The 26966-nt window shown below is 38.1% G+C and overlaps 1 protein-coding gene across 1 annotated transcript in view; it reads left to right on the forward strand.

Annotated features, from left to right (window-relative positions):
- Positions 1–26271, forward strand: part of nek7 (NIMA-related kinase 7) — a 79870-nt gene extending 53599 nt beyond the window's left edge. Inside the window, exons 8-10 of the mRNA XM_008406560.3 lie at positions 4112–4206; positions 18218–18331; positions 22521–26271. Coding sequence (XP_008404782.1) covers positions 4112–4206; positions 18218–18331; positions 22521–22631 — 320 coding nt within the window. The 3' untranslated portion in view covers positions 22632–26271. The remainder of the gene's footprint in view (positions 1–4111; positions 4207–18217; positions 18332–22520) is intronic.
- Positions 26272–26966: the final 695 nt, after the last annotated feature.

The following is a 26966-nucleotide window of genomic DNA, read 5'->3' on the forward strand; positions in this document are numbered from 1 at the left end:
ATTTAACTGTTTATTAAAATGTATCAGTCCTGGCAAAGTGCTAATCTTAGTCTGAGATTAGCACTTTGCCAATGCTAATTTATTACTTTTTGTAAAAGACAAGTAAGAAATCTTTTCTATCTTTTCCTAAAAGATAGAAATGTTATCTTTTAAGAATAAATGCACAACAAATTGCAAAAAGCTTGAATTGTGTACTATCTACAGCTCCCCTCTACAATGCTATCATATCACTGGAAAACTAAAACCCGTCTGATTAGAAAACAAGCATGTGTGTCCTCTTGCATTCATTTGGTGTGGAGTGCTTTAAGTTGTAGCAAACAAAATGCACTAAAAACACACCCATGTCCTCTAATAAAAAATAAATAAACCAAACTGGTAGTTGCAAGAACTGCCCTCAAGCTTTGTGATAAGTGGCAATTAGCCTTTTGCATCATTGTGAAAGAGATTTGGTCAGTTTTGCTTTTCCAGACTTATTTTAGCCACATTAGATGGTTTTCAAGCATAAACTGCCTGGTTATGGTCATACCACAGCATTTCAGTCAGATTGAAGTCCAGACTTTAACTAGGCCACTTGCTTATTTTAGGCATTCAGTTGTGGAGTTGCTGGTCTGCTAAGGATCATTCTGCTAAATTCACAATCTGATGGTCGGATTACACCAACATAAACGTTTGGTGTAATGTCCTCTTTCTGAAACGGAGCGTTATATATGGAATTTATATTATGTGTACTTTTTTTTATAACTCTAATTTACCCTGAGTTCATCTTGTATTTTAAAGTATGTGCTGCTGGAAGGTTTAGAGGCATGCAATCAAGAAAGAAGAGGTTGGTAAAGAGTTGAATTGGGGTAATGGCTCAGATAGATGTGTAGAAAGAATAAACAACAACAACAAAAAGAGCTGCAGGTGAAAACATCTCAAGATTTTTTTTCTCCATTTCAGTCTGACTGTGTGTTGCTGCGCAAACAGAGAAGTCTGAATGGAAATTAATTCATCGCCTTCGACTGCGATTCAAAATTCTGCAAAGTGAAAGCTGTAATGGAGCGCAGATAAAAGCAGGTTTATTAATGGAAACTCCGTCTGAAACATTGAAGTAGTCTTGTTGGAGCTTTAGGTTTAAAGTTTATAAGGAAATGGCATCAAATCAATGAGTGCATCTCAAATGAGACAAGTTTTTGTTCATTTCACTGTACGCTCAGCAGGGGTTCAGAAGTGCTGCGTTCTTTATACTCGATGGCATCTCACCTCCCATTCAACAACACTTAAGCCGTTATGCAGCGAAAACAGTGTTGTCATTGCTATTCACTATAATGGAAATCAATCCCTACATGACTTTCAATTTATTTGCATGAATAAATAATGTGTCCTTAATTCGGCTCACTAAAGGAGCCGGAGCCCGACGCTGCAGCCCTTTTTATGCAACTATTAGCATAAGGGAGGCTGATTCTTTTAATCAACTAATAATGGATGTTAGGGGAGCCTGTTCAGACCGCACCGGGAGGCCTCACAGAGCTCTCACACAAACATGGGTGTTAACACACACACACACACACACACACACACACACACACACACACACACACACACACACACACACACACACACACAGCCAGAGAGCCAATAAGGTATCTAAACTACAATGAAAACCTGATAACCAATTAAAGCGGCAATCCCTGTATTCTTCCACTATATGCTGCTGTGGATACTGATTATTTTCAGAATGACATATAACGCTTTTTTTATTCAGAGTCACTCATCTAAGATTAAAGCTGATTTTCTCCACCCAATTAGATCTTCACCAAATGTAAAAGTGCTAGCTTTTGAGGTCAGTAGACGTCGAGTCTAATGCCTCTCCCTTTAACTTTTATTAATTACAGTTTATAATTTGACCTCCGTTAGACCATTTGATGTGCTGAATGGCCTGGAGAGTTTCTGTGCGTATACACATTTCAGTCCCGTTTTCGAACGTTTTTCTGTTGATATTTTTATCCAAGCTGACTTTTCTCCTGAGTTGCTTCAACACGAGGGACGCTCACACACACCCAGCTCTCTTCAGCTGTAAACTCAACAGCTAATGCACATTTACCTAAATCCAGATAAAAGCAATGAGACAAAATGTACAGAAATGTTCTTCTGGATTCTGAGCATCTATCAATCAAAAACATGTCACTCAGTAACTCCTTGCTTTTAATAAAGACATTTATTCCTAATGCCACATTTTGGTCACTAGCTTTTATATCATGTCCTAATAAATATATGCAATAAACACCAGGTAAATTAACTATTATAAAATAATACATTCCTACTGTTTGTTTTACAGATTAATATGAGTTTATCAAGCTGACACCAGCTGGTTAATTGTTCAGCTTATTTATTTGTTTCATTACCTGCCTAGCATACACACAGCTCTGTAAATCATTGTAGATTTGAAATGGGTTGTACACCTTTGGGGTTTTTTTAAACAAAGATATCTTGTTTGAGTTGAGTTGACTGTTTATTAATCTAGGTTTGTTTTTCTATTCTGAGCAACAAGATAAGGATATGGGTCACTCTGTGCCAAACTCTGCCTTGATAAAAGTAACATGTGTAGCTAGTTAAGAAAAACTTTGTGTCAATGTAAAATTTTCCATTTTACACGGATATGAAATTTGGCCCGGAATTAAAAAGGAAAAATAAAATCTTTCCATCCATATCAAGTCTCTGTGGTTTTAGGCCCAGTTGTTCTACTTTTCAGTCTGAGGTCAGGAGCTGCACAAAATCATTCCAAGGGCTGATTTTGGAATCAGCCCTTGGAATTCCAAAGTTCCAAGATCACCACAGACCGCACTGTGGTGACCCACAGACCGCACTTTGGCCATCCCTGGTCTAAACGGTTCATCAAGAGGAAAATATGGAAGAGAAATAACTTCATGATTTGTGTTCAATGGCATAAAATCATACATAAACTGCCTTTATGGTCAGGATTGTTTTGTGTCTTCGGATACTCCACCTGCACAGCAACTGTTTTACTATAGTCCATAACAAACTTTATATAAAGTCTAAATTTTTCTAGTTTATCATCCACAGACTTAAAGTACTTGGTATATTATGGACCACTTTAGCTTTTGAGAAAAAATGTTACAGTAACACATCTCATTTGACATGAACTCAGATGCTTTTTCCACCATGTTTGTTTTGAAATTGCATCTCAAACACAGTTTAATATGATTGCCTGCAGACACACGCCTGCAGTCTGCAGACAGGAGTCACTGCTCACACACAGCAGAGAGGAGAGAAACTACAACTTTTGTTAAGAAGTTTAAATAAAAGATAAATGCATGAGCATGATACGTCGAGTAAAAACATTGATTTAGACATTTTGCATATAACAGTCGTCATCGGTTACGTTGACTATGTGAGTGCTACAGATTAAGTTTATATTTTAGTGAGCCACCCTTCATGCTGCCGTTTGAGTTGATGTAAAAGAAGTCTAAGTGAAGTTTCCATCTTCTAACCATATGTGATCAATAAAATACCCCCGCTGGATTTGCTTGATAGACTTTTACGTGGGAATTCACAGTAAACGGAAAGCAGATGATAAAAGCAGCCAGTCAAAGTCTGCTAAGAAAACAGCAAATTTCCAAAGCCTCCTGCAGTGCGTCATGGATGTGAAGCGGAGCTGTGCCTCCTCTTTGGGTCCAGTTGGGTGATGGTCTGATTTCCTGGAGCTTTGCCATCCGCCTTGGCAGTTGGGGATTCTTGAGTTTCAAAACCAGAACTGGAAATGGGCCAGCTTTGACTACTGTTTCAGATCATTATGGAGCCTCACTAATGGGAACTGATTTATGTGTACTTTCTGTGTGTGGGTATAATTTCTGTACATGTGCATGTATATATACATATTTGTGTGCATATGTGTGTTTGGTTTGGGTCTGTGTAATGCCACTGAGGTATGCAATGGAACAAAAGTGATAAATTGTAAAGGCAAATGTTTTTATATACTCTTTTTTTCTTGTTTGCTGCAACATATTAATACCATCTTTTTTTTTTTTTATCCCTCTGCCTATTTCTTTCTGTTTGTCTTCGTCTCCTCTTCGCTACATCCCTCCTCCCTCTCGCTGCCTTTGTGTTCCAGTGGGTACCCCTTACTACATGTCACCAGAGAGGATACATGAAAACGGCTACAACTTCAAATCTGACATCTGGTCGCTAGGATGCCTCCTCTACGAGGTAAACTGTTGGAATATGTGCACACTCTGTCACCTTACAGTCGGAGGAGGGAGTGACAGAGGAACACACACAGTCAAACATGCACATCAACAGACAGGCCATTTTAAACCCTGAATAATTGGATATCCACTATAATAAGAAAATCAGAGCTTTCTTACATTATTATGACCGACTTCAATGAATTTTATTGGGATTTTATTTGTATAAACCAACAGAAAGCAGTTCATGAATATTTTTTTGTTGAATTTGTTGTATGCTTTAAATGACTGCAAGTTTGCAGATGAAACTGTTGTAGTCAGTCTGCTGCAGGATGGAGAGAGAGATCCAGTATGGAGCTGTTCTTTACTACTTTATGAAGTAGTGTGATGAGCGTTGCCTCAAGTTTTGAATATCAGTAAATCAAATGACATGAGGAAAAAAAACTTCCTACTGTACCAATAATATTCAAAGAATCTTCTGTGGAAATTTTGGACAGTTTTAGGTACCTGGGAACATTTTTTAACAATTTTCTCAAGTTTGAACAACTCTGCAGTGATTTGCAAGAAAGGTCTGCGCAGACAGTGTTTTCTAAGATGGTAACATCTTTTTGGCATTGATAAAATGCTGATTAGTGATTAGTTATTTTGTCTATTGCTTATTTTAGCAACTTATTATTAAGATAAGAACAAAATAATTGGCAGTGCTCTCTCTCTGATATCTAGAACAGACAGATTGTGAAAAACTCTGCAAGCATCCCAGCCAGCAGAGACCGTCCTCTTTTAGAGAAATGTGTTGTCTTCCCTTCAAGTCAAAGGTGCAGGTTGCCATCTATAGGATGCACTTGGCTGAAATATTCTTTTGTCCCAAGAGCTTTTAAAGCTCCTAATTAATTTTGACTAAGCTTGGCAGATTTTTGAACATTTTGGAACATTTCACAGTTTTATTCCTTGTTATTTAGTGTGGTATTTGTGTTGACGTGTGTGGTTTATGCATCGACTGTCTTTGACTGCTGCTGTGAACCAAATTTCCCCATGTGGGACAATAAAGAGCTGAGCTGCAGTGAAGCGCTAGTTTACCACCACATGTAGCGCTTTGCTCGTAGGCCAAAAACAATGCAATTTCAATCTCATCTGGCCAGAGCAACTTCCACCTGTTGGCTGTTCCCTATATGGCTTGTGGTAAACTGCAAACAGAGCTGCTGATGGATTTCTTCCAACAATGACTTTCTTCATGCCTCTCCTCCATAAATGCCAGATTTGCTGAGTGCATGAATAAGAGTTGTCCTGCAGCTCCCCCAGAGTTACCATAATCTACTTGGCTGCTTCTCTGGTTATTGTCTCCTTACCTATTCTGTCATTTTGTTGGACGATGGATTGATGGTTTTCTGGTAGATATTCAAAGCGTGGGATATTGTTTTATAACCCAAACGTCTCATTTTTTAAAATATCTCCTCTACTTCTTCCCTGATCTGTTTGCTGTGTTCTTTGGTCTTCATGATGCTGTTTGTTCACTTTGCAACCTTCACAGAAGAGCTGGATTTATACTGAGATTAAATTACTCACAAGTCCAAGGAAAGGGGGGGATATGCTTGTTTTTCATTTGTTCTATAACCAGAAATCCCAATAAATCAATAATTGTAGATTTTGAGGGGTATGCATACTTTCATGTGACGCTGTACTTGGCAGTCATGTTTATTCCTACACTATAGTATTTTTATTTACATCTGTTATCAACAGTAACGTTAACAGATTTCTTTACTTGTGAGTGTATAAAATATTAGTTTTTGATTTTTTTCTGTGCCGTCTCAGAGGCCCTGAAGCTCTGTGTTTACGTTTTTTTAAATCATAGAACCTGCTGAACATTGAAAAGCTTTCGAATGAAGGGAACTGACATGGCCATGTGTTTTAGATAAGGCTGCACGGTGACACTGACTAGTTTGATTAGTCAGGAGCAAAACGCTGCGGGGCTTTTTTTCTGAATCGCACGGAGTCGAGACAAGCAGAGCTGAAGACCACACAGCAGAGCGAACAAAGGGGGGAAGAGAAAGAGGCAGAATAATGTTGGACGTGGACGACAACAGTCAGTCCGACCTTGCTGTTTAACAGCGTCTCTGAGCCCTCACTACTCACAGATGAGACCACATTCAGAGACATATTGTTGACTTAGGACCTGCCCACATTTTCCTCTCTTCGTCTCCCAACTCCCATGAGTTTGTGATGGTTTGAGCTGCATCTCAACGCATCGCTTACTGCACCTTCTCCACAATGCCTCAGGCATAGAGGTGGAGAATGAGCGAGGAAGAAGTTTGAGCTCAGCTTGCAGGGCATAAGTTCACAGGTGCTTCATGGTGAAAATTGTGGTGCGAAACATCAGCAGCTGAACAAAGCAGCAAGTGCAACGACTGCTCTCCTGGTTAAAAAAAAAAACAGACAGAAACGAGTGTTTTAGCCGACCCATGTTTTAAATCAGATCACACTGAAATCAAACTTAAAAAGTTTTATTTTACTCACAAACTAAAAATGTAATACTGGAAATTAGGAGTTTACGCTATTATTTTGAGTCTTTGATATGAAGGTGAGGACTTTTAGCTTGAAGGGAGAAAAGAAGTGGTGCTTGACTATTAAAAACTGATTACTGACTGCTTTTTATTATCTATAGCTCAAGATCTAAAATACAGAATTGGTCAGACTTGAACTGGAGAAATCTACACTGAACAGAGATTATCTTTTAGATTTGTGAAAACTGGCCAAGATTTTAAAAAATGAAGAAAAAAAAAAAACAGCATTTTTTTAAAATCACAAAAAACAAGAATTTTAAGTGCTATTTTTGGGCATTAGGACCACCTTACGATTAGACTTCCAACAAAATGTCAACATGTGGGCTGGTCAAACCTGGATTTAAATATGTAACATGCGTTACAGATTATTTAAAGCAAATTGTGTGAGTTGATAAATCAATTTTTTTTAACAGGAACAAAAAAATGGAAATTCTTAGTTATCTCACAAATGCATGTTTAGTAACGCCCTTTTTGCATCAAGTTCCACCTTCCTGTTCCTCTGCGTTGGTTCATTCTGTCTCCTCCTGTATTCCATACTGTGCTTTTACTATTGAATAGAATAGAAAATGTATTTATTGTCCCACAGTGGAGAGGTTCTGGTGCAACAGCAGCGAGTTAAATGCAACATGCATATTTAACTAGGGTAAAAATATAAAGAATAAGAAGCTGTACAGCAAGTACTCTCTTTTTCTTTATAGAAATAGGGTCTTGATGGGGAAATATAAAGAAATGTACTAGATCTGAATATTTGTGCTGAAAATAAGCCTCATCAGACATTTTTCAAGAAATTGAAAATACTATAACATGGAATAATAGCAGGGATGTTATTTGAAATTAGGAAAAACTTCAAATAACAGCATAGTTGTAAATGCTTATTGATTTTTTTTGAGTGATTGTTATAGAGTCTTAACAGTTTGCTAGGAGGAAGGATCTGCGATCTTAGGCTGCTTTGTGCACCAAGGATGCAGCAGTCTGACACTGAAGGGGTTTCCATTTCAATAACATCTCTGCTGGATAAATTGTCCAGTTATTTTAGCCAGATTTCTTCTGTCTCCCACCATCTGCGCTTGGTTGAGGGGGCATCCATGGACACAGCTGGCCTTCATCACTAGCATGTCTAACAGCTTCCTCTCAGCTGTGGAGAAGCTGCTGCTCCAACATAATATGCCGTACAAGGTGGCTGATGTCACCACAGGGTAGAAAAAAGCCTTCAGGGGCGCCTCTGCACTCCAAAAGATCCCCGTCTCCTCAGCAGATAGTTTGCTCTGACCCTTCCTGTAATTAGCATCAGGGTTGTGATGAGCATCTTCATTTTAACGTACGCTCAGTGGTCCAAAATTATGATGTAGCAAAACCGAAACCCAGTCAATCGATTTCAGGGTTATACCAGTGCTGCATCTCTCTACAGCCAGGTTGAGATTATCGGTCGTCTTTCCAAAATCTTTTCCATGTAAAGGAGTTGTGAGAACGCGTTGAGTCTTTGAACTTTAAAGCCTACCTGTAACTTTCAGTCAGGTTTAGTTTTAGACTGACATTGGTAAAAAAAAAAATTATAAAAAGTTGTAGGTTTCAAATGAAAACTTCTTATGTAATGCTTTGAGTCGGGATTTTTGTCCTGAAACAATATTTAGCTGCTCTGAGATCATAGTGCTGCAATGAATAAAGGAAAAGCTTGGTTTCCCTTTATTGTATATTTTTGAACTCTCACAATGTATATCTTAAGCATAATTTCATAGCAAAATCAAATTCTGTTTAATTTTTTCTTTGATTATGCAATGGTAAACATAATATAAGTAGTTTATTTTCAGTTTGGAGGTTTTCCTTTCAGAATCTGGAGTAAACCACGAGAAATGAGACCAAGAGATGAGACGAAAAAAGAAAGAAGTGATCTGGAGAGCAGAATTGAAAAACTACTCCAGACTTGTTGCTCCCAGAGGAGGTTCAAAGACAAAAATGGAGATGTAGGGTGAAAAAGTAAAAAGTAAATCTCTAAAGAAAAATAGAAAAGGTTAAGGGCATTAAGGTAGAAAAAGTCATGAGAGTGAAACGAAACGAGACAGAGGAGTAGAAAAGTAGAAAGAAAGAATAACAAATGGCGAGAGTTGAGTTATGGATTGCTGTAGCAAAGAGAATGATGGGGCGGTTTCATTCAGAGAGAAATTATTACAGGTACAAGAGCAGACACAGAACTCCCCCCATCAGGTCAAGGTGAGTCATGCACGAAGCCTGTGGAGATAAAGATTTTACAATCGTATTGTTACCAGAGCAGTACTCACCACACCATGCATATTCTCTTTGAAGAACAGGCTCGTGCTCCGCTCTTTTCTTAGGAAGACGGCTCCATAGTACGTAGTATCTCTTTCTCAGAACTTGAGCCTTCATTCCTCTCTGCTCTACTCTAACTTCTGCAAAGTTCCCTTCCACATGCCTTCTTTTCCTCACTTAACCTCCAGGCAATTCACATAGAAATCCACTTCTGATTCCTTTGTTCCTCATTGATTTCACTACGAAAGCACAGTTGGGAATGAAGATTGCGCTGTTTTTTTTTTTCGGTGCGTTTTCTCATCTATGAATGAGTGCAGGGATTTTCGTTCCTTGTGTGTGAAGCGGCTCCGTTTGAGGGAGCCTGCATTTTTCATTCCTGCGCCCGGGGGTTGAGTTGAGGTCCGAAGGGTCTGCCCGTCAATACCTCACCATTGTATCTGCGTCCATCTTCATCTTCCATTCTGTTTGATCCCTTTCTCTTCATGTCCAACCTTATTACATCCCCTGACCCGGCACTCTGCCCTTCACCCAAACCTACTATGGCGTGCTAAACAGGGGTGCTTGTTGGGATGTCTCCCATGGAGCGCCAGGAAGTAAATCAGAAGGTTGGTCACATGGCACCGAGCAAAGCTGGAGACACCTGGTCCTCGTCAATACCCTGTGCAATTCGATCAGTAAGTCTTGAACGCTGAATGTGTTTTCTGTAAAGAGAGATGCATTTTACACTCCTGTTCATACAGATGCATTACGGTTTATAGCTAAATAATATCTTGAATAGATTTACGGGAATGTGTCTCCTTCCTGTATGAAACCAAAGCATCCATACCTCTGACTGTGCCCATGTCTCATACCTCCTGCACACCGCCTTTCCCTCCCGCCTTGTTTTTGGTGTTGGTTTTACGAGACCCCAAAATACTGGGTTCTCAGCATCTGGCGTTCGCATGTGATGAGCTGCCTCTGCGGTTTCCCTTTGTTTAGCTCTTATAACGTTTTTTTCTGTTCTCTAAAACATGTCAGTAGTCTGCTACATACAAGGTTTGAGGCCCTGTTTTTTCACAGTCTTAACATATTTTTTCTTTAGTCTGGAGATTCTAATGTAATCTAATGTATGGTTAATCTTATAATTATTCAAACCCCTGCTAGATTCAGATTTAAAATGATCAACTAACAAAATAAGTTTAATTTTTATAGGATATGAGACTATGGGTGGGCCTTTATCATTTTGTTAATCACGTATTGTGATAAATGTCTTATGATAGCAGTTGGTATTTATAGCTGTCACAATAAATTCTAATTAATGATGTTTAATAAACTACCCTTATTGTCATAAACACCAATAAACTTGAAAATAAAGTTACCGCGTTCAGACTTCTAAATCTCCTAAAGAAGCAAATTACAAATGGGAATGTTTGTGTTAGTGGGACTATAATAGTTGCGGCACACAGACTCATATAATTACCTAAAGCAGATGTTATAAATAGTTCCCATCATTACGTTTATCTTTATTACTACAATACCGCAAAATATTGTAATAAATCTTCAGGTCCGTATCGCTCACCTCTATATGAGACGGGCATCTCTCGAGAAAGTGGAAAATTATTTTTGCTGTTTCTTTTTGGGTTTTTTACGTTAGAAACTGGCTTGTCAAAAATTATTCCCTTCACATTGGAAAAAATTATCTTTAGCTTTTTGCACATCTTCACTTACGTCTTAAAGGTGGAAAATTCTCCTTTCCATCACCCTAATCTTTAGGTCCACCACATATTCTACAAAGTCCACTTCACATTCAACAGCGGTTCTGTTGCCTTAAAGGAAAAGAGTAGTCACATGACCCTGATCAGCCAATCAGAAGAGGACTTCTGGGAAATCAGCAAATAAAAATATAGGTTTTACTTTTTTTTCTACCAAATTAAACTAGAGAGACAAAAAGGAAGAGGAATTGACCTTGACAATAAAACTATTCCCAAGCGAAAATGTGTCATATTCAGGGTTACAATAAGTATTAATTTAATTGAATAAAAGAGAGTTCCCTTTCAGACTTTAATCACTACTAAAGTTAACCCAAACTTGATGGTTTGAAATTGGTTCCAGGATTTTTAAATGTTCCTTCAGGGTCTAAAAAGCATTCATATGTTGAAGATTCAGAATGCCATCAGTGTGGGATAAAGTCGTAGTTTTATGTTGTCTAAGACGTCCATCAATGATGTTTTCAAAGTGCTTGAAGAATGCAAGTCTTAAGGGTGAAAGGTTAGAGCTGGTGTGTTCCTAAAGGAACTGTAGTTTTGCTTTTAACATTTGCTACTTTCGTCTCAATAGAATTTTTTTTTCTTTTCTCAAAAGATGTTTAACTATGTTTAATTTTCAGAATTCAAATATTTCCTCTCAGTACAGCTGCAGTGGGTTTGGCTCTGGTGAACATATTCTTAAAAAGATTTTCTTCAAAGATTCAGTCCACTTTAACATTTCTATGCTTTCAACTCACTCATCCCTTTCTTCCTCCCTTTCTTTCCCTTTTTAGTGTGTTAAAGTAGGGCACTGATGGCTCCGCTGGGTGTAGGTATATGCCTAATGACTGTCCCAACATTGTAACTTGTTACTTTGATTAATATATCATCATAAAGACTCATGAAGGACCAGCACCATCTAAGAAGTCACGGGTTTCACTTGTATAGTATTTCACTTTTTATGTGTCTAAAAACATTCTGTACACCGATATATGTTTGTCATGAAAGCATGTTAACATTTAGGTGTTTATTTTGCCATTACGGTAATGTGAGTGTTCATAAATGAGTGAAAAGTTGTGAGAAGCCCTTTAGTCCCAGGATGTGAAGACTCCGGGGATGATGGGGGCTGGGGAAGAGGAGGAAGATGGCTGCCTCTCGTAGCTCTTCCTAATTGGTGTACAGGGAGAGAAGCTGGAGTCTGAAACTCGGATCAATGTAATTAAAATGGAAAGCCCCCATCCAGACATTTAAAACGCAGCCATGCCAGTTTTACATGCATGGACTGCAGAGAGCACAACATGGCCAGTTAGCAGAAAAAGACAGATAGTCTTCTTGGTTCTCTTTGATTGTGTTTTTATGATGAGCTTTATTAGAGTATTTTTAGGAGATAAATCAAATGTTCAAACCTCAGTTTAGAGATGTGCTTTTTAAGGTATTAATAATAAAAGGTTAAGCACTCTGTGCTGAAACTTGTGCCCTCTGGGTTTCAGCAAGGTTTATGGTCATGTATCTCTTAAAATAAAGAGAGGAATGGGAATATTTTTCCAACATATTTTCTATACAGTATGGACAAATAACAGCCATAGATTGGTTCAAGGATGGTGTATTATTTTCAACAGTTGCTTTCATCAAGTGGCTGCCCGTCAGTGATCGTACTTCACTCATTTCAATGAGTGAAGTACGATTTATACATCCAGAACGTTGTTTCTACCACGAGTTGAGAGCCGCATCTCTCAAAATACAATGAAAGTAAATTTTGGAAATAAAAATTATTTTATAAATTTTTATTGAAAATCAATAAAAAAAAAAACCTTATTGGCATTCCAACAAACTATTTTACATTTGCTGGCCAGCTTTTTGCCTCTTCAAAGATTTGAGATTGGAAGGTCTCGTTGTCATCACCCTAATCTTTAGCTTCCTCATCAGATTATCTGTCTGATTCCAGTTTGGATTCTGGTCGGGCAGCTTCAAAGTGTTCATACTGTTTCTGATCAGAAGAAGTACGCTGGCAAATTTAAATCCAAATCTGAATAATTTTATGCCTAACTGTATATTTCCTATTGGATTTAATAAATCAATAACCTATGTAACCAATGTTTTTTTTCTTTAATACACAGTGTTTGTACCTGTAAAGGTTGAATAAAAATTAAATGTGTTGAAATCCTGTTGGTAATTGTTAGAAGAAAAAGTAATTTAGCATAAACAGGTTAGCTGTCAAAGAAAACTGGAAGTTGGCATCAGTTAGTAAAAGCCTCATTGGTGCAATTCTAGTTTTTGTTGTGCTCTTTGAAAATAAATAGTGATAGAAAATGTTGTATATATTGTTTTTTGTTTTTTTTTCCGTCTGACACCTTCCAACTGAGTAGAAATTGTTTAATAGAAAATAATTTTTTGTCATTATTTATTTACAGTCCATTGAAGACGACAGACACCATGTCAGTGGGGTCTAAACTCCAGCCTACACATTTGAAATTCTGCTCTTTATGAGCTTTGGACTTATGCTACCCTGAGTTGTATGGAGAGATTTAGCATTTTATGTTTCCAGAAATAAAGGAGCGATTGTTCTTTCTTTTTATTGACAATAATTGGCACACATTTAGGTGCAGAATGAAATCATCTGGGTGCAATAATTTATTCTTTCTTTTGGTACCTGACCAACTTAGTAGAGTTTCTTTTGTTAAATTGGATACAAATTATTGCATTAGTAACATTAGGTAGATAGAGCCCATAATAATAACTTTATATATTAATTCAAAGGGATCTTGGAGGATTAAGATTATTGTTCATTGGTTTTGTCTTGAGTAATGGTTATGGATTATTGTGACGGCTGAGGGAAACTAGTAATGTGCTATGTCAGGGGGAGTTCTCTGAAATACAGCTGTGTGTGTGTGGTTTTTAAGATGCGTGTGTGTGTTCTGCCACCAGCAGCTCACTCCCCTTAGACAGACAGCAGGCATGCGTGTGCAGTGTGTCTTTCCCGAATATTAATGAACCGTGTACACACACATGCACAGGGGTGAGCACACGCAGGCTCACACTCGCACACCAGGGCCTCAGAGGTCAGAGAGTGAGTCAATCATCTAAACCGTTGCGACGACACAGTCTGAAAAAGGAGCAAGTGTGTATTTTCCTGTTTTTGTGTGGGTATGTATCTTTATGCCCGTGTGTGTGTGCGTGAGTGTGTGTGTGTGTACGTACTCACTCCGAGAGCAGGGGGCCGGCAGCTGTCAGGGGCTAGGAGCAGCAGGCACTAATGAAGCAGATGAATAGTGCAAAAACTCGCAAATACAAACAGGACAGTTGACATTTTTCATCTGTCAAAAGCAGAAGATGCATGAAAATACGAGGGGGTCTTGTTTAACCCTTTGCCTCCTGGTGTTTGCAGTTGCCTACTTTCCCCCCCCTTCCTCCATGTTTCTGTCTCAGTCTTTTTTTTCTCCATGCTTTCCGAGAAATTTGGGCATAAAGGCTCTTGGTTAATTTAAAAAATACACACAGGGTGTATTTTTTTGCAAAGCAATTAGGAGTGTTTTCCACATGGACCGCTCTAAAACAACTGAAATTGACTTTTATAACAAAATGTCTTTTGTTGAAGGAAGCCAACTCAGTGAGGGATCATTTAGATCTCTTCTTTGATCTTAGACATTTTAGTTGTTGGAAAGAGATGCAGTAGTAAACTGGTCATGAAAAATACCTTAGCTTTCTAGTCCTGCATCACATGTGACATATTTATATCCTGCTGCAGCTGGAAGTTCTTATTAATGAGATAATATGTTCATTTAAATATGACATAACCACAACACTCAGGATGTAACCTTTCACCCACATTTCACTCTTTGACTAGACTGATGTAAATTTAACATTCATTCTACAGACAATGTTGGTCTCCAACAGTATGACTAGAGAACAGGGCTATATGGTATATCGTGAAAGTATCGTCATCACATCATCAGTGAGTGCAACATTCATATCACAAAGAACTGTTTGGAGTCCAATAGTCGTTTACTAATATATTTCAGCCATTATAAACTTGCTTTTTTCATGCTAATTTAATATTTAGACAGTTGGACAAAATCTCATGGCAGAAGATTCTTACAACTAGACTCCAATAACGACGTTGTCCAAAACACCAAAGATCACAGAATGTAGGAAGTACAGATGAAAGGGCTTAGAGGCCACAACTGCCCACAAAAACTTGAGAATATCCTGTATGTATTTATACATAAAACGATCATTACGTTCTAAAAAAGTTATCTACTCTGCAGAGAAAGGGTTCGGTGAATGCGCATATGAAACTGGGGGGTTTGGTACCTCAAAAAAGGTTAAGAACCACTGGTCTAAGGAAACCCAGCAGATTGACTTGCTGCTACCATAAACTGAAACCATAGAATCAGTTTGGAAACTGTAAGACATCGACTTTAGTTGAGTTTTTAAATCCTTACCTAACTTTCTGCTTCCTGCTGTGCCAGCCTCAGTAGGCTTTACATCATTTTCCTCATCCTGTTGTATATCTTTCTAAGGTCGCAGTTCAGATATGTGTGTTTGAGTAATTGTGTCCAGATGAGAGAGGGCCCACTGAGACTCTGTGGCTGTCTTCTTCACTTCCTGCTGGAAGCTTCAAGTCAAAACTCTGTCAATCTGCTCAGAGGAACCCATGTTGTTTTTGGTTTCTGTGGCTTCAGTGTTGACATGTCAGCCACTGAAAACTGAAGTATCAAAGCTCCATTCAAGTTGGAGACAGAGGACTGTTTGAGCAGCGGCAATACATTACTTTAAAAAATTTACTAAAAAAGTGTTTTTATTTGAGTATTTCTTTTCTCTCCAAACAACAACCTTAACTATTGAAGGAGTCCTAATGCAGATCGGTGAACCAGGTCTTCAGTATAATGGCAAAAATGTATTCCTGTAGAAAGTACTCCTTGTACAGTACAGTTTTTGACACATCTGTCAATGATAAATGAAACCTGCATTTAAGTTGGAGATATGATGTGTTCGTTGTGCTCTTTCTTTTCTTTTTAATAGAAACTACACCATCCCAATGTCTTTGTTTAGCTGTGTTTTTCTTTTGACAGACTAAATAGTCATATACTTTTTACATGATGTTTTTGTTTTGAAATAGCAATCTAAATTATTACAGATACTTGTAATACATATATTATTTTATTAATGCACCATTTGTTTAAGTTTTCTTCAGTTTTTCAAATAAAAGTACTCCTGACTCAGTTCTTCTGGGGTTTAGTTATGACTTTGTCATGGACACATCCATTAACGAATCCACCACAACCAAGTACACATTAGTTCTCCGTTTTTCTTTTATACGAAAGTACTCCTGTGGTTAGCTGTCGGTTTCCTTGACCAAGCTCTTTGGCAGAGACACTGCCGCCATTAGCTGTGTCACTAGTTTTATTTTTTATGGAAAGTTGACCTGGACAAGTCCTTCTGTGGTTGTCCTTGGTCTCTTCCTGTCCTTTCAGCTCTCTGGTCTCAGCAGATGTCCAGTCATACCGAGGTTGGTTATGCTGGAGGTTTCTTCTTGTTAAAAATGGAAAGTATATATTGCATCAGACTGAAAGAAAATTAAATGATTATAGGAATTGATTTAGTTTGAATAAATTTAATTGATTTTTGACTTTGGATTGAATGCTATTTAACTTTTTTATTATGTATACTTGCGTTTAAAGTACATTTTTTTGTGGTCGTGCGCTATAAAAGTAAACTGAATTGAAAAGTTACAGATCTGTGTTGTGATTGTGGTTGGAAGTCTTTACATTTTTTACCCAGAATCAATATTTTTTATTTTGTCATCTATCCTGCAGCCACTTTTCTTCATTGGTCCAACTCACACAAATATTTTCTCTCCGTGGTGCCAAGTATTTTATAATATGGCACCTTCACACCGAGCTGATGTATTCTGTATGGAAGTACTCCTTTTTGATTCACATGTGAAAATTTCCTCTTTGTCAGCTTTCACACTCCAAATTAGCAGCCTGTCAAACACATACTTTTGTCTCCAAAACAATACACGGACAGCTGAAAAATAGTTGAGAAAATATTGTGTTAAAATCCCTCTGCCCGCTGATGAACCTGTGAAGTTTCTTCTGAAAATCTTTTCCTTTTTATAGCTCCTCTTTGCAGGTTTGGCTCTTCACAATGAGCTCATCCAAAGGTCAGAAGCAACCATCAAGATTGCTTTGAGGGAAATTTTAAACTAAATTTGGATCTTGAGAATTGGGAGAAGAAATAAGGCTTTAGATAGAAGCGGAAACAAAAGACAAGTAGAAAACTAGATAGAATAACCTAATGCTGCTTAAAAAGGAAGGCAGCATAATACAAAATATTAATATGGAGCTGGGCAGTATGACAAAAAATTTTATGTTACTGTATTTTCAAAAATGATCATGCTTACCTGTATTAGCCGTATTTTCTACTGACCGAGAGGAAAATTACTCCAATAAAGCAGATAGTACACTGTCACATCCATACAAAAATTATATTACTATTTCCCAATACTGTCGCAGTGTACACTGCTGTGTGCACTAAAGATTTGCTCACCTCAGCATGCTGCACGCTTAAAACTGAAAGTGAAACTGACAGTCATCCTCTTTGAAATTCTCACTTTTGAAAATCTATAGATTTGAACCAGTAAACATGATTTTGGAGAATTGCTGTCATGTATTTTTATGTCTTTGCTGTTATAAAATCAACACAGTGGAAATAATCAGAACATGGTTTTCACAGTAATGCTGTTCATACATCATTAGAACATGAATATATCAGATTTCCTGGTAAGATAAATTTAAGCAATGTCACAATGCCGGTTGGAAAAGCTTCTCAGAATCTACTTTAAACATAAGAATTACATTTGAGTGCCTTTAAATAGTGAGCCAGTTGTAAGAGAAAATGTAATGTTGGGAGTACATTCTTAGAGGCAGAAAGGATTTTAGACCTGTTCCCATTTATTTCTGCTTTGCAGCCCATCCTAGTTTTGTCTGCTCTGAATATTGACATTCATTTGTCTAGAAGTTGCACATTTTGTGCTGGTCCTAAAAAATGGTCTTATGTCCTTTCACCTCTACGTTTAAAGCTACATCTCACATTCATCACAGCCTTGTGATGTAGCGCCAAGGAAAAAGACCAGCAAGGAGGAAGAAAAACACATCTGCAGGGAACAATTTTTTAAAAGATTTTTCTGTTTTGATACACATAAACAATGATGGTACGCTGATCTGCCGTGCACAAAAAAACTTTAGACTGATCAGCTTGTTGTCTTTCACACTCCCACGGTCCTTTAAACCTCACGCCTCGAGAGCAGTTAACTGTGCAGAGACTGATTCCAACACCCGGTGCAGCCTGTACCACCTATTGAGAGTTTGATTGAGTGTTTTACTTCCTTTTTGTCTTTGTAGTCTCACCAGCTCTCCTCTTGTCTCTATCCCCTTTCTCTCTATACGTCTCCTCTCTATTTCTTTACATCTCTGTGCTTTAGATGGCAGCCTTACAGAGTCCTTTCTATGGGGATAAGATGAACCTCTACTCGCTTTGCAAGAAGATAGAACAGTGTGACTACCCCCCTCTTCCTGCAGATCACTACTCGGAAGAGGTAAGTACTTCTACTGTTATCTGTTGCCTTTTTCTGCTTTGTCATGAAATGTATGTGGACTTGTTTTGCGTTTTTACAAGAGGACTCAACAATATTGGTTTCTTAGTGCTTGAAACAAGCATAACAAACACTTTACTGCCTTGTTTTTCATTTCTTTTTGCAACTTTTCTGAAAATCCACCCATCTGTCTGACCCAGTGAACAGTGTATAATTGATCAAAAGGCGGGCAGCGATTTTATCCATTTGGGAATTAAATTCACATATAAAAAACATATGGACATGCTTTAGAGGAGAGTCAGACTAAGTGGGCTAGAGTTTCCCAAAAATCATCGTTTAATCATCTACTTTACTTCTGTGAAGACTTCCTCGTGCATAAAAATGTAACATAGTCAGACTTCTGGTTGCATTTTGCCCTTTTGCTGATTACCGATGACAAGCATGAGAATCTGCGTGGCTTTTTGTTTGCGTGTCGTCTTCATGTGGGTGGAAGTTCCTTTTCTTCTAAATGTATTCAGACAAATGCTTCAGAACACTGATGAGACATATCCACAGATGTATGGTAGGTGTTTACCATACATCCATTACAGATTTTTGTTATCAAATTTGCTTGATTGCTGAAATTTTAGTACAAAAGACTTCTTTGTTCCCAATTATAATCCATGTTTCTGTAGTACTACGCTAAGGATGGTGTTTTATGTTCAGTTTTTGATCTCAGCAGGAATTATTTTTCTTCAAATATCTGCAAATTACATGGGTGTAAACATCGTACGTTCACATTTTGAAGTGTTCGAGTAAAAACACTTTAAGTGAACATTTGATGAACTATTGGTAGTTCACCAAAAAGTTGAAAAGGTTTGTGCTCATAGTCCAAAAATAAAATTAAAAAACAGCAAAGTGTTTTTTTACAGTAAATGTTTTGTTGACAATCCATCCTTATAAGAAAAAATATTTACTATTACTTGTTCATAGTTCATCTTTTAAAGCAAGTCTTTAAAAATGTATGTGCTAGAGCAGTGTTATTCAACCACTGTTCCGTGGCACACTAGTGTGCCGTGAGTGATCGTCAGGTGTGCCGTGGAAATTATTCAAGTTCACCTACGGTACCGTATTTTCCGGACTATAAGCTGGTGTTTTTTTCCTAAGCTTTGAACCATGCGGATTGTAGCCCGGTTCGGTTTTTCTGTGGATTTTTGTTCAACCACCAGGGGGCTCTCTAGCAGGAAGTGAATCATTAGAAGTCAAAATTGTAAATCAAAGAAAAAGGCGCTAATTTTCATTTAGAACAAGCACATGCTAGCAGCAGGCACGACGGAGAAATGTTTTCAAACTCATACGATGCAGCTTTTAAGTTGTGGAAAACCGAGAGCAGCTTCCCGTTTTTTTTTTTTTTTTTTTAAATTAAAGGTGCTAGTATGGTGCGCTCTATAGTCCGAAAAATACGGTAATTGGTTTTAAAAAAATTTTAAAATGAATTATCTGCAAATAATGCCATCTTCGAGTGTCTGCTGTAGTAGTAGCAGCGGCGTAATCATGTAATGTTCTTACCACTAGATGGCAGTAGGTACACAGCATTTTACATTAAAACGAGAATTAGTGATGCATGAATGTTACAGGTAGCGGTGAGAGCATTGAATCTAGAAAGACAGTGAAGCTCAGCAGTAGTTGGAAAGAACATGGATCCATTTCCCACAACATATCTGTGTGAAGTGAGCTTCTCAAGCCTGGCTACTATAAAAACTAAAACCAGAGAGAGACTGAGATGTTGAGGAAGCGCTTTGTCTTTCTTCAATTTCTGCCAGGAAATCAGATGTTTTCATCCAAACATGCACAGGTTTCACACTAGGTGGGTAAAATATACAGATATTGACATTTTGTACATGCAACTCTTCATATTGTAACAGTGAATATGAAGTGAAATGTTTCCCAAATATTATTGCTTCTTTCAGAATAAGAATTATTTTCTGTATTCTGGCTATAAGAATGCTTGTGGATTAGTTTGTAAAACACTTTGAAGTTTTCTACAACGTCTTTAAATTGAACACCACAGTGTTGTGGCACTATGCAGGTGTATTTTGAAGTGGACATGTTAAGTGCAATTTGAAATAAGAAATGTAAAATGTGATAAAAATACATTTTTGTGTTTATTTGATTCCTATTCAAGAGACTTTGATAATGAATGACTATATATGTAATATCGGCAGCTACAGAGTATCTTTGTTTCTATTTTTGGTTGGTGGTGTGCCTCGAGATTTTTTCAATTAAAACAATGTACCTTGACTCAAAAAAGGTTGAAAACCACTGTGCTAGAGGTTGGTCTGCTAATAAATTAAAAAAATGACACTAGTCCATTAGTAAAATAACAATATTTTTGGTTTGATAATTAGGTTCCAGAAATACTTTTTTGGATTGTTGGTCTGTCAATAAAGCAAAAAACTGAACATGTTTTTGTGTTAAAAATTTACAATTAAATTATTTGTTATAATCATTATTTCCTGGTTGTCACTTCACCTATAAAATGAAAAACATGAAGCAAACAAATAACTGTGTTGTTGGTTAATTCAATGACATGCTAAAAACACCAAAAAACATGTTTGTGTTTATAGTGAATCAGCAAATGGAAATCTGATATTCTTTTTAATCATTAGCTGAGACTCTTTCTGAGCTACTCCGAAACATTCACCTCACTTCAGTCAGAAGAAACCTGCAGAGTCACATTTAAAGATCGCTTTAAACTTGAATCTGCCAGCAGTTTGAATTATTTTGGGCAGAAGCTGATGGAGGTAAAGAGAAGGATGTGCTGGGCTGCGTTAGTCTCTGACTGTTAATGCCCTGCAGGTTGGGCAAAGCAGTTCTTTCTGTCCCTTTTGAGGACCAGTAGCTCCTGCCTTCTGCAGTTTCCCATTTAGATGCTGATGCCTCCTAACAAGATGCTCTGAATGGTTGTTGATGGGTTTTTTTAATATTATTTTCACCTCATGGATTCACTAAAGTTTACTGTCAGACTTTAAGTATTTAATGTTCTTAGTCACGTTTCTGTAGTCTAATAATAAATCCTGAAGAGAATAAGCTTCTATTATGCCTCAGTAATTACTTCATTAGGGGAATAAGGGATATTACTGAGGTATTTTGAGCCTTTGTGGCATCTTCATGTGTGTTTTTGTACTTGCCCAAAAAAAATGTGCAAGTGTATATTTGTAACAGCAACTCTCTCTGCGTGCGCGCACACACACACACGCACACACACACACACACACACACACCACGCTGAGCTTAAGCGTTACCCCACATGTCACCCCCATCCTGGAGAAAGGAAGACAAAGCGAAAGAGAGCGGGAATGATAGAGCGGGAGACAGGGCGATGGAGAGATGGAGATGAGGGGGGTGCCTGCAGCGCCTGTCTGGATGTAAACAATGCTCCTGAAGGATCGGCAGCAAACTGTCAGCTGCTCATCTTTGTTGTGTCATTTAACCATCTCCGTCTCCGCTCCACCACCACCACCACCTTCCTTCGCTCGCTCCCCCCCTCCACTCTCCACCTGACACTCCTCCCACACCCCCCCCACTCGCCATGCAAAGAAGCGCATGAATATTTTACATATCTCTGCACGCCCTCCGTCTCCACTCCATGCGACTAATTCTCAGACCGTCTGAATTTGCATCTTCCTCTCACTTTTTTTTTTTTTTAACCCTCCCTTCCACGCGCACACTCATGCACAACTACACGCAACGGCTGATGAAAAGCCGGTGCCACGCAACAGCAGCCAGGAAGTCGACAGACGGTTACCATAGCGACCTTGTATAGATGTGTTTTTTTGTTGTTGTTTTTTTTCCCCATTGCATCTTTTATTACCTTTTTTTTTTTTAATGATGCCATTGACGGTCCCAGCTGCAGCAGTCCTGTCTGTCTGCTCCAATCAGCTGCAGCGCTTTGCTTCGGGTGCAGCCGATGTCCCTGGGTGTCGGTGGAGTGGCACCGGGGTGTGTGCGTGTGTGAACTCGGGTTAAAGCGGATTCATCTGACCAAAACCCGATCTCAGTTCCGTTGCCTCCTGGTTTTGCTGCTGTGTTGGAACAACCTGCAAGATGTTTCTTCCTTATATAATCCACATGTTGGTAGTAAAGCGTCATTAACCGTTTCATCATTTCTCTCTCTACCTTCCCACCCTCTATTCCCCGCCCCTTTCACCAGCTGAGGAACCTGGTAGATATGTGCATCAACCCCGACCCGGAGAAGAGGCCGGACATCGCTTACGTGTACGGCATCGCCAAACACATGCAGAGCGTCACACAGGGCTGCTAAGCCCGGAGTCGCACACTACACCCTGCAGAACTCCTCCACTCATCCACTCCTGCCTTTTATGTTGGACTCCTAACACAACTTTTGCCCTTTACAACAAAAAAAACTTTCCTCCAGAGTTTAGCTCCTGGTGATACCTGGTACATGAAGCAGATTGTTTTTTACCGCCAGGGTAAAGTTTATGAAACAGACCAGAGTCAGTGATCTAGATGTTCTTCTCTCAGTAGGTAGATTTTCAATTTTCGGATTTGAATTTCAACTTTTCTTTTGTTAAGGTTGAAAAATGGTCTCAGCTTGTGTTTGCTGGCATCCATCCTGCAGCTGTGACTATCATTTACCTCAGTCAGTGACATTAGTTGGTAGAAATAGTGACTTTTCAGACCCTTTCAACAACTTCTCATGTGTTTTCAGTGGTTTGCAACGTTCTGAACAGTATTGCATCGCGAAACAAAAATATTCTTCTATGCAGGTTGTACATATCAGTGCCCCCAGATTATAATTTGTGCCATGCACACGTTCCCAAACTCCTTTCCACTTGTCACATTATAACCACAAACTTTAGAGTATTTTACTGTAACTTTATGTGATAAGGAAACAGATGCACGGTTAATTTATCAATTATGTCTTTATGTTGGTCGGTTGCATAAAATCCCAATAAGATGCACTAAAGCAGGGGTGTCCAAGGTGGTACAGAGTTATTTTGTGCGACAGTCGTAATACAAAAATGGCACAAATTAGTAAACTCGGATGTTGTTATTGTTGGTGCTCAACATATATCCAAAGATATTAGAAATAAACATTTGTTTATTAGTACTGATAAAAAGGAAACATTTAGCAAAAAAAGACCCTGAAGTAAAACAACAGACACATTTTGTGGCCCTCAATTACATTTAAACTGACCGTTTCGACCCACATAGTGAAAAGTTTGGACACCTCTGCACTAAAATTCGTATTTATAATACGCTAGAATGTACAAAGTTCAAAGTTTATGAATACTTTTTAAAGGCCCAATAAATATTATAATAAGCCCAGAAAGATGAGAGTTAGTTCAAGCCTAACTGAAGGTCATTATGTTCTCTGTAAGAACAAGTAACAAGTAAAAGGTTCTGCTCAGTTGTCAAAAACACCCATCTGTTTTGCATCTTTCCTTGCAAAATGGTGGGAGTCTGCTGCCTAGCTCCAGAGGTCACATCCTGGAAAGGTCGCCAGTCCATCGCAGGGCAACACAGACACACACCAGACTAACAACCACGCACACACACTCATCCCTAGGAACAATTTAGAGAAACCGATTGGCATAAAAGTGATGTTTCTGGACTGTGGGAGGATCCCAGAAAACCCTGAGAGAACCCAGACATGCCTGGGGAGAAAAATTTGATTCATAAAGACAGCAGACTGGGATTCAAACACGGTGTCTGCTGTCTTCATACCTTCTTTCTGCAAGGTAGCTGCGCCACCATGGAGCCACGTGCCCAAAAAAACCCAAAAAGCTGCAAAAACTCCCAAACCATGTCTCTGTTCTTGCAGAGGCCTGAACACCGAACCCTTTCTACTCACAAAAACAATATGGAAAATATATTTATCTTTTTTTTTTTTTTTTTTTTTTTGGGGAAATTTGCTAAGTGGAGAAGGTCGACAATTAGTTAGAAAATAAATACTTGGGAAAAAAAAGCCATATTAGCTTTAAATATGTAAAGACATTCAGACAACGCTTTACTGCACGGAGTAAAAAACCGAGAAACTCTTAAAATTCTGGTGGAGATTTGTTTTCACTGAGTGACAGCAGCAAATCTGAAACAAAGCAGAGCAATTGTTGTTGTGTTGCACTTTTTTACCCTGGCAAAGCAAGGCTGGCAGGGTTATGTCAAATGAATGTATTAGAAAAGGAAGAATCATTTACAGGATAGACTAGAGACGCGCTTGGGGGAGAACACGGGCAAATGTCTCCACAACACTTTGAATGTTAGTCATTTTGACACCTTTGTGTTGTCTGAAAACTTCACAATGTCTCTTTTGACAGCCCCCATAGTCGCTGGAGCTGTAACAAAAGCAGTTTTATATCTGCTGTTTACCCTTCCCGTGACACCATGTTTTCTTCTTAGCTCTGCTCCAGCTGAGGTACAAAGTGTCACGTTGCTCTGGGTCTGTAAAAGTCACAAAGAAAACATTCAGAACATGAAATAAAGCGTCGTCCTTCCTACAGGGTCCAGCAGACACATCTGACCCTCGGTACAGGTGGTCAAGTTCAAGGCAGCCTCCTTAGTATTGCAGCGGTTTTCTCTCTTATGCTACAAATAAGAGATAAGAGATCTCTGTCAAGCCGTCCGTGTTGGGGAGACACCGCAGCGTGCCTACATTGTGTTCTCAGTCAAAGTATCAGAGGAATCGCAAACATTATCATCGATCTATGTCAAAGTATATTTCATTGACCATATATGGACCCCTGTTTAAAGGAAAAAGCCTTGATGGGATGTTTACTCTTCATACCAAAGACAAACTGGGTTCTTGGGATGGATTACTGGTTAGTATGTGGTTTTTTTTTTTCCAGTTTCATGGTTTACACCAGTGTTTCATAAAAAGCTGGCACTGACTGTAACTGGTTTCAATAATGAAACCGTTCTGAAGGTAAATCTATAGTGATTAATAACACTATTTTAGTGTGTAATAAACCCCCTAGTAACACTGTTAATCCCGTTTCTTTAACATCTAATGCATCATATATGTGTTATATACAGAATCAAAACTTACATGTGCAGGAAAAGAAAGGTTGGTTAACAAGTATGTTAATAATGTGTTTATAGTTACAGAAATAGAGATTTACAGCAAATACAGTGTTTGCTAGTTGTGTTTTGCTTTGGATTTAGACTCTTTTCTATGACTTTTTATTATAAAACCATTTCTTCCCCTCAGCTACAGTCTTGATAATGTTCTATTAACGAATATCCAGATAGCACCAACATATTTCAGTATTCTCTAGTATTTGTCTGGGACTTGTTGCTTTGATGTTTGTCTTTGAAATTTCGGTTTTGGTGGGTTGTTTTGTTTTAATTTGGCAAATCGACATTGAAACTAAAGTACTAAACCTGACTCTGCAGCGCCTTCAGGAGGCAGGCTTTGATATTTCCTGGGTGCATAATTAATTAAGGCCTTTTACTGTATGTAAATTCACATGAGAGTGCATTTACTTTGAAATATGAAGCATATTATATATAGGAAATTGAGCTCTATCTGTGCAGATTTTACCTACAAAGGTGGAGTTTTCTTTTGTCTTTCCAAAGAAGATGAAATTCTGAGTTGTTTTAAGGATTTTGGTATTTTTATTTGTAACTGTTGCCTGACTGTGCCTTTTTAGCTTTCGTCCGTTTTCTTCTGCATGCCCACTGAAGTTGTTTTTGAAGAGTCTAGAAAGTAAAAATAAAAACATTGGCGATATTTATTGTCTTGGTAGCTTTAGTTGCTTTGTCAGCATTTCATGACACATGATGAAATTCACATATCACAAATGCAATGTATGCAAATTAAAAATGAATAAAGCTTTAACATTTTTGTGGACATTGAGCTGAGATTTGTTTTCTTTGTTGTTGTGATAATCTGTAATGTGGCTGAATAAAGCAATAAAACGATGTTTAAGGACAGAAAAGGTCATATTTTCTAAGAAACGGCTCATTTTCTGATTCTACAAATCCAACTTTTCATTTGTCCCCAGTTCTGTGGAGAAAATTATGCTACTTTATTAAAGTTCATCATATTATCTCGAAACCTTTTGAATGTACCAGCACTACTTCCTGTTTCCCTTCAGTGCAAATATGTTAGATACTCATTTCAAAAGACGATAAAACAGGTGAGAAACTCCAGTCTTCTGAATGCTGCAACGTTTGAATCAATAAATAACATTTGATTCAGTGTTAAAATGTATTACTGTTATGCATATTATACCTTTAAATGTTTCCTAACTTTATAAGTAACTAAACTTATTAAATCAACATGATTATTTATGTTTGGCCAATATAACACCCCAGCAGTTCAGATTATAAAGTCACATATTTGTAAATCACATCTAAAAGGTTATGTCAACAGTCCAGCTTTGAATTTAGCATTTGTTTAATTGTTAAAGGACTGAGATGAAGCTTTATACACCTGCCTCTACTGTTCACTCACCGAATCAACAGGAAGCTGTATTTCTACTCCATTTGTTAAAGAAACCACAGGTAGTTATAAATGTATGTAGTTTTATTCCTTTATTGGTGTTTTGTGTTTGTGCAGGTGCATAATGTGCTCAGAGACTGCACTGTGTGTTTCAAAAAGGTGGGTCTACTGTTTAAATATTCACTTTGATGA

This window comes from Poecilia reticulata, chromosome 4 (assembly GCF_904066995.2).
Source record: "Poecilia reticulata chromosome 4, P_reticulata-male-v2, whole genome shotgun sequence".
NCBI classification, from domain to species: domain Eukaryota; kingdom Metazoa; phylum Chordata; class Actinopteri; order Cyprinodontiformes; family Poeciliidae; genus Poecilia; species Poecilia reticulata.